Below are 12,524 nucleotides of genomic sequence, written 5' to 3'. Positions count from 1 at the left end.
CTAGTCTATCTTTCACTAGAAAAAAATGTAGAAAAAATGGTGTATTTTATTACAATGCCTGTTTAAATGAATTCATTTGAAGCAGTGGTCTTGGAAGGGGGAGGCAAATTAAATTAGCCACTGTATCCCTGTGCTAAATACAGTGATGAGAAGGGTAAAAGCAAATTTTAAGGGCAACCATTGTACTATCACATATGTGCTGTATCACTTGTTTATTGCTTTTGGAAAGTTATTGTGGAATAGGAATACAATACAACAAGTCATAAAAAAGGTTGATTAATTTTATGACTTGTGGTAGCATTTGTAGTTATACATACTAAAAAGAAAGGCAGAAAGACCTCAGGCTTCATGGCTTAAGCTGTTGTGGTTAGGCAGGACTACTGCTCTCCGTGCATGGCTGACTAGATATTTAAAGATGAGCTGATCTTCCCCACAACCAGTAGACAAAGACTATATAAGTGGGAAAAAGTCATTTTGGAAGGAACAAGCGCTTAACCATTCCAGGTAGGATGCATGAAGCTTGCTAGTATTGTAGGAATTTTCAACAGCTGAAGTGCCTAAAGGAAAGCATGAATTTGGGCTGGCAAATGACACTCCTTTTAGAAAGATAAAAGGCTGCACTCTGTCTGTTTCTCAAAAAGCTTTGTGTGGAGGCTGCAGGACAGAATCACCTAAAGGGTAGCTTATTCTGCTTTTTCTGAGACAGGTGTGGCATGTCTGTTTTATATCTCTGAGAAGGCAGGAATTCTGTGTGGTGGAAGATTTCTGGAAAGAAAGAATATTCCAAGCTAGCTGTCTAGAAAGGGCCAGTCCATGTCCGGCTTACTCTGGGTGAACACAACAGCTTGTGTTTGATTTCATGTAAAGCTTCTGAACCACAGTAATCCATGTGGGTTTGGAGGTTTTTTTAATTCTTAATTTATTGAGCAAGTAGGGTCTATAATAAGACGACTTGCATAATGCTGTAATGCATTATGATGTATTTTGCCTTGAAATAATGGTGTAACTATAGATATGCTGGAACATACAGTGTGCTGAAGTGTTCAGTAGCAGCCTTAACGGAAGAGATAAAAGACTGGTCTCATTATAAGAAATCTTGTATAACTATTTGATAATAAGAATAATAATAGCTAAAGAGAAAATGCTGAACAGAGCAATGCATATGAGAACAGTGAAGGCTGAATTTGCAATCTTCCTGTTGATTTGAAGAGGCTTAAGAGAGAGATTTCACTTCTGACGTAGAACTCATCACTTATCTGTCAAAGGAGGTGAATGAGCAATTCAGATGATTGGTTGGCTTAAAATTTGTTAGAATAAAATGATCATCATTCTCTCATCAGTATGTTTCAAAAAGCTGAACAGCAGATTCATCAGTAATGATTAAACATTTAGATACAGTTTTCTCACATTGCCTATTTTTCCCTTAGCCTTGCGGTTTTCAAGAGACATAATGTGACAGAGGGAGTGGGAGGATACAGAGAGAAACATCTGAGAGATATCGAGTGCTTAGAACCTACAAAGCAAATAGTGAGAATTGAAGTTAGTTATTAGGTTTTTGTGTTAGTTGTTACTAATTAGATTTGCTTTTTGTTTAGTGTGGTGCACTGTTGTTAATCCTCATTAATCTGAAATTCTGTGCTCCCAAGAACGTTTTCCAAAAAATGGGCAATTAGGAGGAATTTAAGAGGGAAGTTTTATAGAGAAGCTGTACACTTCTGAAGCTTTCGTTTTTTACAGAATATTACTAGGATATTTGCCTGGAACATTGTGAAGATTGCCATAAAACTAAAGCACTCCTATAAACATAAATGAAGAAAGTCTTGCTGTGTTGTAGTAAACTTTCTTTGTTGTTTGTTAAGTTATCTGCCAGTGGGTAGATTTCAGTCAGGTGCAAATCATCCCTCTTCAATGAATCTCTTGAGTATTTAAAGTAATTCGGTCTAGTGGAATTTAATTTACAAAGCGTTTTTCATCACTAATGACCATTTACTTTGGTGTTAAATGGAAGTCGGGTAGCCTGGAAGTCTCGTAGTTAAAAACACTAGAGATACCTGTCTAATTTTTCTCTTTGGCTTTAAGTGTGAATTTTCATACTCATATGATTTGTATCTGAGAAGACAGAAGATCAGAAAGATCTAGGATTTGACTAGTGATCAATCCCCAGCTGTCTGTGCAGAAGGGCAGACCTGAGGATTTCACAGATCAACTTGCATGATTAAATAGCTTTCATTGTCATATGGTATATAAGGAAAAAGACGCCGTATTTTTCAGAGGATGAATGGAACCCTGAGGAATTTGAGCTGCCAGACTTGTAAATAGGGAGATCAAATGAATATTGTCTGAAAGGTTCTCAACTGAGATCCTCTCTAGAACTTAGGAAAAGTTAGATAACATGCTATATGAGGAAACGTGTTCACATGGCTAAGGAGCTGTTTAAAATTATAAGAAACAACAAGTAAAATAAGAAGTGTTTTTAACAGTGAAGAGATGGAGATAGTCACCAACGGAGATAGGGGTTTGTGCTGGGAGGTGCTCAAGTTATTCATGAATGGCTATTAATAAAGGTCCCTTCCCTCCTTCCTCTTCAGCCGCAGGATAGCGTATGTGCTAAAAATTTACATGAGTTTAAAAATTTACTGAGGAAAAAGACAATCAAAAGAGTTTAAACACACACACAGCCCTTCCCCCCACCCCCGGGCTAAGTAACGTTCGAGTCACTGGAGGGCACAATAACGTCTTAGGAAAGAATCATTATACACTCATCCTGTTGTTCCGTTCTTCTCCACGTGTGTGGTGTTGGTCACTCTTGGAGATAAGGGCTAGATGGCCAGCTGACCTGACCTAGTGTGCCTGAGCCGTAACTCAAATGACAGGAGGTATGATGCAAGCATTCATGCATTGATCTCACTTAAAGGCTTCTAAGTTTCTTCAGCCGACTGATGTTTAAATCCAACCCTATTTCTCTCTTCGTCTGGATCAACCAAGATCATTGAGGGTGTATTATTTCAGAAAATTTCAGTAGAGTTAACAGAAGAAGGTCCCATTTCTTATGAGCTCTTAATGTCTTTTGCTTTGAAGTAGCTGTAGTTATTTTTATTTTAACTCATAAAATGGTGTATTGGGTTTGCATGGCAAGGTTTTGGTAGCAGGAGGGCTACAGGGGTGGCTTCTGTGAGAACCTGCCAGAAGCTTCCCCGTGTCTGATAGAGCCAATGCCAGCTGGCTCCAAGACGGACCTGCCGCTGGCCAAGGCCGAGCCCATCAGCGACTCTGGGATAACAGAGTTAAGAAGGGGGGGGGGGGGGCGAACCTGTGCAACTGCAGCCGGAGAGAGGAGTAAGAATATGTGAGAAGAACAGCCCTGCAGACACCAAGGTCAGGGAAGAAGGAGGGGAGGAGGTGCTCCAGGCACCGGAGCAGAGATTCCCCTGCAGCCCCTTGGGAAGACCATGGTGAGGCAGGCTGTGCCGTACAGGCCATGGAGGTCCATGGTGGAGCAGAGATCCACCCGCAGCCCGGGGAGGACCCCACGCCAGAGCAGGGGGATGCCCACAGGAGGCTGTGACCCTGTGGGAAGCCTGCACTGGAGCAGGCTCCTGGCAGGACCTATGGGCCCGTGGAGAGAGGAGCCCAGGCTGGAGCAGTTTGTGAAGACCTGCACCCATGGGAAGGACTCACGATGGAGAAGTTCGTGGAGGACTGTCTGCTGTGGGAGGGACCCCACGCTGGAGCAGGGGCAGAGTGTGAGGAGCCCTCCCCCTGAGGACAAAGGAGCAGCAGAGACAGCGTGGGATGGACTGACCCCAACCCCCATTCCCCATCCCCCTGCACTGCCGGCAGGGAGGAGGTAGAGAAATCGGGGAGTGAACTTGAGCCCGGGAAGAAGGGAGGGATGGGGGAAAAGTTGTTTAAGATTTGGGTTTTATTTTCTCATTACCTTACTCTGATTTGATTGGTAATAAATTAAACTAATTTCCCTATGTTGAGTCTGTTTTGCCAGCGATGGTAACTGGTGAGTGATCTCTCCCTGCCCTTATCTCGACCCAGGAGCCTTTGGTTCTGTTTTCTCTCCCTGTCCAGCTGAGGAGGGGAGTGACAGACCAGCTTCGGTGGGCACCTGACGTCCAGCCAGGGTCAACCCACCCCAAGTAGTAAAAACCAAAGCATGTATAGCTTAAGTAACTTGAATGATATCAAACACACTGTGAATAATACAGCCAGGTATACAAAGAATCCCAGCGTTCTGCTATGGCCAGTAAAATGACTCAGGTCAAAGTGCCTTTTAGGCAGAATTATTTGATCTTTTGTAACCTTTTTTAGCCTACAGAATACAGTCATTGATCAATACTGAATCATCTTAATGACTGCAATGCAAAACTTCATTGTAGGCTGCAAACAAATCTAGATAACCAGAAGTGACTGTTACTGTAAAGGTTTGTAGCATAACATAAAGAAGAATTTTTGTTAGACTTTGAACATCTATTTTATACAGTTCCACATGTCAGATGGTCATTATACCGAGCTTTATAGTCAAGTCTGATCATGTGGAATTTGAATCATTAATTATACAAAATGAATAATTGGAAGAGTCCTTTAGTTTCCATATTATATGTTCACCGTCCAAGACAAATAAAGTTCTCTGCCAAGTGCTGCACTAGTACAAATCAAGCCTGTCTCGTTTTCAGTCGGAGGAAGGGCATGAAAAGATAAAGGATATATATATCCTCCTATTAGGCTACAGCCTTGCCATGTTATATGTGTTTCTCCTTCGTAGCTTGCTACCTGTCAGAGAAAAGAAAGAGTACTATGTTTAATAAACTCTGGCTGTGCCATCATACACAATGATATCAATATGCAAACAATCCCATAATTTCTAGGTATTTGCACTATGCTAAACATAAACCCAAGAAAACAAATGGAGAAAGATGCCAGCATATTGTGTGGCAGTGCGTGCCACTGCGCCTACCAAATTTGCGTTCATTGTACAGAGCAGCAGGACTACAAGGATGTTCTGCAGATATTGCTTACCGGCGTTTCAAAGAAGCACGTGTTAAATAGGGAAGTCAGATCTAATGCAGACATACTGTATATTAAAACTTACAAGCATTTCTACTAATAATCTTGGATTTACTTTTTTGTGATCGCTTTAAATTCTGTTCTCTTTTTAAATAGCGGTTCATGAAAAGACTTAAGCATAAACAGTGTGAAGCATTTTTTTGTGTATGTTCTTTCTACTCCTGCCTAAAGCCCCAAGAGTTTTTCTACCAGAATTGTAACTGATCAAGATATATTTTCAGAATTCTGTTGTGTGCCGTTATTTTTCTGTGTGATGCTTTGGTTTTGATTGCTGTAAAGCAGGTAAGGAATCTCTCAAAATAGTGTGAGATTATGAAGTTCAACTATATAATATGAAGCATTCTCAAAATTCATAACTATCTTTGATATTGAGTGTGACACATTTATTCTGTGTGGCATTAGGCCATCCCAGTTTAGAGCCTCCTTGAAGGACTCCATTCTAGACATCACTTATTTTCAAACGCTTTTCATCTGAATAGATTTATTGTTGGATTCCGTATTGTAAGTCAGAAACTATGATCAGATAGCAAAAAGTCTATTCATTAAGCTCTTCAGACCAAGATTGGGCTTGAGGACTCAGGGCCTATGAATATCCATTTAAAAAGGAGAATATATTTTTAGTAGGAAATAGAGTTGGTTAATCAAATAAAAATCTAGTAGGGAAAAAAACTAGGGATACTAGATTTCAAAGAGACTGAATCTAGATAGTGTATTGCTTATATAAAAAAAACAGTAAAGGCTTTTTGTTACAGGGACATCTGTCTAGGAGTTTTGACATAGTCCTGCACTAATGATTTTATAATGCAACAATCCTGTACATTGTCATAGATTCAGTATCGATTTTGGCATATGTAATTTGATAGTGTTGCACAAGATTTTTTCAGAGATAATATATAAATTACTAAGTACATACTATTTTCTAAGTTTATTTGCTTTTGTAAGGGTGTAATTTATGTTACATACAGTATTTTTGGTACATAAGTTATATTGTTACATAAATGCTTATGATGTTTACATTTCTTCATTTAAAGTCCTATGTTTGAACTTAATAGAAAAGTGATTTAAAACATTGAGTAGATAAGGTTTTGCACTCAAATTGACGTGGTGAAATACTGAGAACTAACTGAAATATATTTTCACAGTCCGGTAGGATTTCAAAAGCCCATTAACTAGGCAGTCTAGTACGGTAGTAGTAGTTTGGAATTTTACTCAGTTACTCTAGAAAATGTCTAATGAAAATGAAGCATTTGTTTCAAATGACAGCAAAATCTGCTGTTATATATGTTTTAATGTATACTTATCATATCGGTGTATTTAACGGGGTATTCCAAATATTACGTCCCAGTCCATATTATTCCGTACAGTATCACCAATAGAATATAAGAAACCTATGACATATTTCATTTTTCTTTATATGTAAATAGCTTATGGTGTTTCTACATTGAGTGCAGTTAGTTCTTACTCTGTCGTCATGTTCTGTGGTATTTGATATTACTTTAAAGCCTCAGGTCTTGGGGCAAATAACTTTATGAAAACTCTAGCTTTCATTATTAAAAAAAATTATTAGCCTTCAGGGGTGTCTGAAAAGCTTGGCAGTGTGTGCTCAAAGAGTTAGCGGCTGAGTTATTAGAGCCTGACGGACGGTTTTTGAATGACTGGAACAAGAAATCCGTTGAATGTAATTTTATCCTGACTACCGCAGCTGAATTAGTGCCCCCTAAGTAACATGGCCGTGGACGTTTGATGATGTTTGAAAGCTTTACTTTATTTGTGATTTCAAACTGATGTATTTTTATTCAGGTGTGGTTTATGTTGATTTCAGCAGGAATTACATTCATGTTAAAAACTGGGTTACTTGAAGTTATTCAATGTACCTTGTTTCTGCAATCTTCTGAAATACCTTCTGGTTTTATGATCCCAGAACTATGTTATCAAAATGCATTAATTCAGTTAGTACTTGATGCTGCATGGAGTTGAATGTGCATGCAGGGAAATTTTTGTAAAATGAGTTCAATTTTCAAACCTAAGTCCGTAATGATGCTTTTTAAAACCTAGTACTGAAAGGAATGCTCAGAAAACTCTCTGGTTATAGGTGTTTAGTACGATCAGGATTCAAGAATTTAACCAACGTGTTTGCAAATTGGGCTCAAACTTATACTCCTCTATGTTGGTATGAGCTTGGCATAAGGTTAAAAGCAAAGAAAAAAAAAAAAAAAAACAGAAAAAACAGAACTCATTTTTCAGGCTACAAGTAGTAGGTTTTGCTCATCTGCAGTTCTAAAATTGTCGATCAAATGAGTGGGAAATAACCATGCATTTCTAAAAATAGTGATGTAATCGTGAGAGGACAAGTAGTCATTTGGTATGAGACAATTTACAGATTTCGAGTCAAGAAATGAATAAATAAATAATATCGACAATAAATACTTTTCTGTCCTTGTATTTCAGAAGTAATTTTCGGCTTACATAAACTCAAAGTGTATCCCAAATACTGTTAAGCTAAAGTCTCCTCATAGTTTTCCAGAGAATGCAGAAAAAAGAGAGAAAGTTTTCAAGGTCTTTAACATCGAACATTAGGAAGAGAGGTTTGTTGTCCCTGTTTAAAGGGGATTGAATTTCACTTCACCTTTGGTGTACTCCAAAGGGTACTGAGCCTTTTCGCCTGGCGTACGGAGCCTTTCAGCCCAAGTCACTTGTCATGGCACACAGCGCCAGCGTCTATTCACTTGAATACCCGATTGCAGAATATGGGTATTGCCCAAAGCTCATTTTCTGTTTCTGTATTGTCAGTTGAAGACTGGATAGCTGATGTTGATTAAGGAAAAAGAGTTAAGTCAGTTGGCTTCCTAAGGATTTATTTTCAAAATAAACAAAAACAGAGTTGTCGCATAGAGGACGCAGCTGTTGACAACAGAGGAGGTTTTGTCTAAGTAAAAAGTAGAATGAATATTGCTAGTACATTTTTTTAAAACAAACAAAGATCCTAGCAGTTGGTTTGCTTTTTTCAAATATCAATGAAGACTAGTGAATGAAAATATATTGGATTTTATTTTAAGAGAATTTTAAAGTAATTTTACCAGATGAAGTGCCAGCAAATGAACCTTGAAGAACAGTATCATAGAGATGTATTGTTTTTATTTTACATGTTGCAGTAAACTCCCCGCTTGCATATTCCGCACATCTCGGGAAACAAAGCCAGGAAACAAACTATTAGAAATAGATCTGTGGGAGGATAATAGCCCGGGAGATAGAGAGCCAAATGATCCGTGGCATATTTTAATTTTGATCTGTGACAGTTGGGATGTGGACATCGAAGGAATTGTGGCTCACGGGCGCCTGCAAGCGCAGGTCTGCGGTGGGGCGGTGCGGTGCGCTGGGTGGTAGGGGCCCTCCCTGGCGGTCCAGGATGACACTGGTTATTGTCAGACAATTGCTAGCATTTACGTTAGAGCCGTTTAAGACATTTTCACTTTTCTCAGATAGAAGTCATGACCTTTCAGACGAGATGAATGTTAATACAGTCTATTATAATGCAAACGAAACATTTTAAAGGTATCAGCAGCTCCCTGTGGTTAGTTGTTGTGTTTCCATTGCCACAGACTGCAGGAGTTAGCACGGTCACTGTGTCCCACCTCCCGGACAGAGGGAATGACAGTAATTCCCAGCAAAGGACAGTTAATTTTCCTAGGCTGTTTTAACTCCGACATATACTTTCTCTGGCTTTATCCTGTGCTACAGTCTCAACTGGCATAGCAGTACTGGCAAGTCCCTTATATATTGGCAGGTTTGGGAATTTTTCTGCCTTTGTATTTACACCATTTCCTTGGTTGATACCAGCTAAGGCAACAAAAGCTGTCGTCTGTTGGCATGAGTTCACAAGTATATCACCAAAGGCTATGCTGGCAAAGTGATTAGTAACGCAGAGGTCTAACTTTTCCCATCTGATTTAGTGTAAAGGGTTTTCTCCAGAAGAATAGTGTAATGTGAACCGGCTATAATTTTGTGAATATTATTGCAAGGTTGACCTGGGTGAAGGATTGGGTGAAAAAAACCTATAAAGATTAAGACAAATTTCCTTATCATAGAATTATGTAAATCCTACTCTCTTTAAATTTTTTGTTCAGTTGTATTCTGGCAGCATTTATTAGGTGATTTGAATGATCTTTTAACTCAAGGAGCAGAGATCTCTCTTGAGATTCCAGCTTTGAACCCCACTGCTAAAATGGGACTAAGAAAATAATGTCATATTTCATGTTTTAATCTGGTTCCTCTTCCGTATCTTTTTTTTTTCCTTTGTTTTTACCTTTTTTTTATGCGTGGGGAATTTATATCTGTGTCCTGTAGATTTCTTGGCTGGATGAACAAGTTTAACATTTTCTTTTTCTTTTTTTTTTCTTTTTATCTTTTAACAGGCAAAAAAATAATCAGTCTGAATGTTCAGTCAGTTACAACTTACAAGACGATATCTAATGTTATTGGATATTTAAAAGGAACTGTATTTCCTGGTAAGTAGCCCTTTATCATTTGTGTCGATGATTTGTTTCATGACGGCTGGGAGTCCTAGCTGGGATCAGGATTCTATTTTGCCAGATAACGCACTAATACAGAGGAAGGAGAGCACCTTTGTTGTAGTCATTTTGTGATTTGATTTATGACAAAACAGAACATGAGGGTTAAACAGAGAATGAGCTCACGGGGATATTATAGTTACAGTAAACATATTTTTACACAACAAACAGAAATTATACATAGTCCATAAAGAGTATCAGTATTTTATACCAAGTAACTATGTTGGTGATTTTAATTTTAGGATGTACTGTATTGCATGGTTTGAATTAATATGCGAGCTGTCTGTACAACTTTAGAAAAGGTGTTTGGTTGTTTTTTTTTTTTAATGTTAGCAGAATTTTGAGATAAATAAAACTCCATGCTTCAAGTCCAGAACATCCCTACATAATTCAAGTGTCTCACTGAAACCAAGGTGTAGGGAAGCATGATCTCTGGCTTAGTTAAGAATCTACTATCGAATGTGATTATAGTGTACAAAAATCTGTGACTAAATTCTTAATCACGCTTGCTGCAGCCTTATTTTGTGTTACAATCATGCCTTAAGCTAGTTTTATACAAGTCTATGAGTAATAATTACTGTTCTGTATGTCTAAGAATTAAACAATAAGATTCTAAGTGCAACTGTGACATAAACCACAAACCCCCTCCCTACTTCGATGCTGTGTGTAGATAATATGATAATCAGGACATCATAGGAATTAAGATCATTTTGAGTTTATTCTGTCTGCAAGTGAACTTGCCTAAAAGTTGACGGGTTTCTGCAACACGAATGAACGCTGTTGCTGGCTACTTAAGTAGTGTGAAGTGTTGTAGACCCAGTCCAATTCCTAACGTATAGATGGCATCATCATCAAAACATCATCACGTTTGCCTTGATTAATACTCTTTTATTAGGTTTAGAGGAAAGGTTGCAAATTTATCTACAGTCCCTTAGGAGGTGGGCCCGTCATTTCATATTTTAAGTGATGGAATGAAGGAGGTGGAGAAGATTTAAGTTTATTCCTGTTAGTGAAATACTGACTCAGTTTTGTGTGTACTGAATGCTGTGCTTTTCACCCAATTTTTTTTTTTTAAAAACAACATAGAAAACAATTAGCACAGTGAATTTAATTTCAATAAAGGATTTAATTTCCTTCAAGAATTTGAAGTTACTAGGCTACAATTTCTAATGTTTTGCAATAGCTGTCATGGAATTTGAAAGGTAGAAACTGCCATGTTTAGACATACTGCCTACTGAGTTGTAAAGCAGAAGCAACACAAATAAGAAGCAGCATGCATCAGTTTCTGTTTAATAAATTCTTTATCTTCTCTATACCTGAATCTTTCATCTTATTATTGCATTCTTAATAAGAAGCTACTTTTAAAGGTATGTCAGTGTACGCTTAACTTTAAGAATTTAAGGATATATAATCAAGTGAAGTCAATAGCACTAACCAGATGCCGACAGCTTGTCCCATAACTGTCTTGCTGAACAAGGACCGGAGCAGCTGGCTTCTAGTGTAGGCACAAGTTAAGCATGTAATGCTCCATGGAGAACATTTTGTACAGAATCGGTGTTAAACCTTCATTTGTTTCTGTGCTCTTCCTGGTTGATACTATAGCCATGCCACTCAGCTGATTTGAATACGTGATGTTTTCATGGCATTGATTCTCTGTCATTTTGATGGGGTTTTGCTAGTTTCATACATCTGAAATATTCACCTTTATGTTCCCAGAAATGCAGAAAGAAAGCCAAATTTATCTTTAGTGCTTAATAAAAGGCCAGAGCATCACCAAGGGTGGATTCCCCCCCCACCGCCACTTAAAGGCCTCCTATACGCACACAAACACATCTGTGTAATGGCAATCTTATTTGACATTTGATCTGAGGACCAATAATGAGCATCAGAAATCCAACCAAAATATTAAAAGATTTAGGAGCAGAGGAAATATGATAGTTGGTAGGCCTTTTAAAACCTGAGAAACATAACACTGATTTTGTAGCTCTGTTGGACATGGTTGAAAATGGGGTGTATAACAACAGCAGACAGTATAAAGTCACTCTTTTTTATGATAAATCGCTGTTGTCCAGCCCATCTCTGCCCTGAACACTATCCCACCTTATCACTTTCAAAAGTATCTGATGGATATTTTTTTTCTTGATCTCTAGCCCTTTCTTTCTCTTTTTTTCTTACCATGTGATCTCTTTCTCCACGTGCTTCAGCAAATGATTATGAGAAAGGGCAGCTGCTGCCTCTGTAAGCATGACCATCCTTTCTGCTATGCTTTTCCTATAGTCATTTGCTTCAGGGTATTGCCTCTGTTCAAGACGGAGAGATGTGCAAAGATGAAGAATTTCAAAGGAGGCACCAGCTGTTACGTTTTACCCCTGTTTATTCAGCTGGCACCTCCTGCAGTAAGTTGCTGCTTGTAGCTTGCTTCTCCATCAAAATGTCCTATACTGTTTTACACAAGGTTTCTTTCCTCTCCCCTTCACATGCACTGTTCACAGACTGAACAGAGATGATAATACGGGGCAGGCGTTGGTCCTGCCTCATCACCCTGTGTTAGCGGCACTTCTTCCGACGACCTAGCAGCCTGTCAGGCCATTCATGTCTGTGCCCAATTCCTACCATTACGTCAGTTGAAGATCCTATGGTTTTTCATTGTCAGTGCAACCTATAATTAAGCGTCTCATGATGCAACAAGCAAGTTGCAAAATTATGTGATTTAGATTGCCTCTTGTTACATTATTATTTTGTTACATTAAATTATTATGTATACTTAAATTTACATTGTGCATATCTGCTTTTAGAAAGAAATTTTCATTTACCTACCTATACACCCGCCAAGCAGTTGATTGAAAATGTTGTGTTATAGGTACATGACAGGTCCCCTGT

At 38.5% G+C, this 12,524-nt stretch overlaps 1 protein-coding gene across 1 annotated transcript in view; it reads left to right on the top strand.

The window, feature by feature from the left end:
- Nucleotides 1-12,524, top strand: part of NAALADL2 (N-acetylated alpha-linked acidic dipeptidase like 2) — a gene marked incomplete at both ends in the record, with an annotated part of 378,476 nt that overhangs the window by 244,598 nt on the left and 121,354 nt on the right. Inside the window, one exon of the mRNA XM_082321017.1 lies at nucleotides 9,489-9,581. Within this exon, the coding sequence (XP_082177143.1) occupies nucleotides 9,489-9,581 (93 nt within the window). The remainder of the gene's footprint in view (nucleotides 1-9,488; nucleotides 9,582-12,524) is intronic.

Source organism: Platalea leucorodia, assembly GCF_965183815.1.
Source record: "Platalea leucorodia genome assembly, chromosome: 8".
In the NCBI taxonomy this organism is placed as follows: domain Eukaryota; kingdom Metazoa; phylum Chordata; class Aves; order Pelecaniformes; family Threskiornithidae; genus Platalea; species Platalea leucorodia.
Note: the sequence above shows the minus strand (reverse complement) of the source record. Positions and strands in the feature narration are given on the sequence as shown.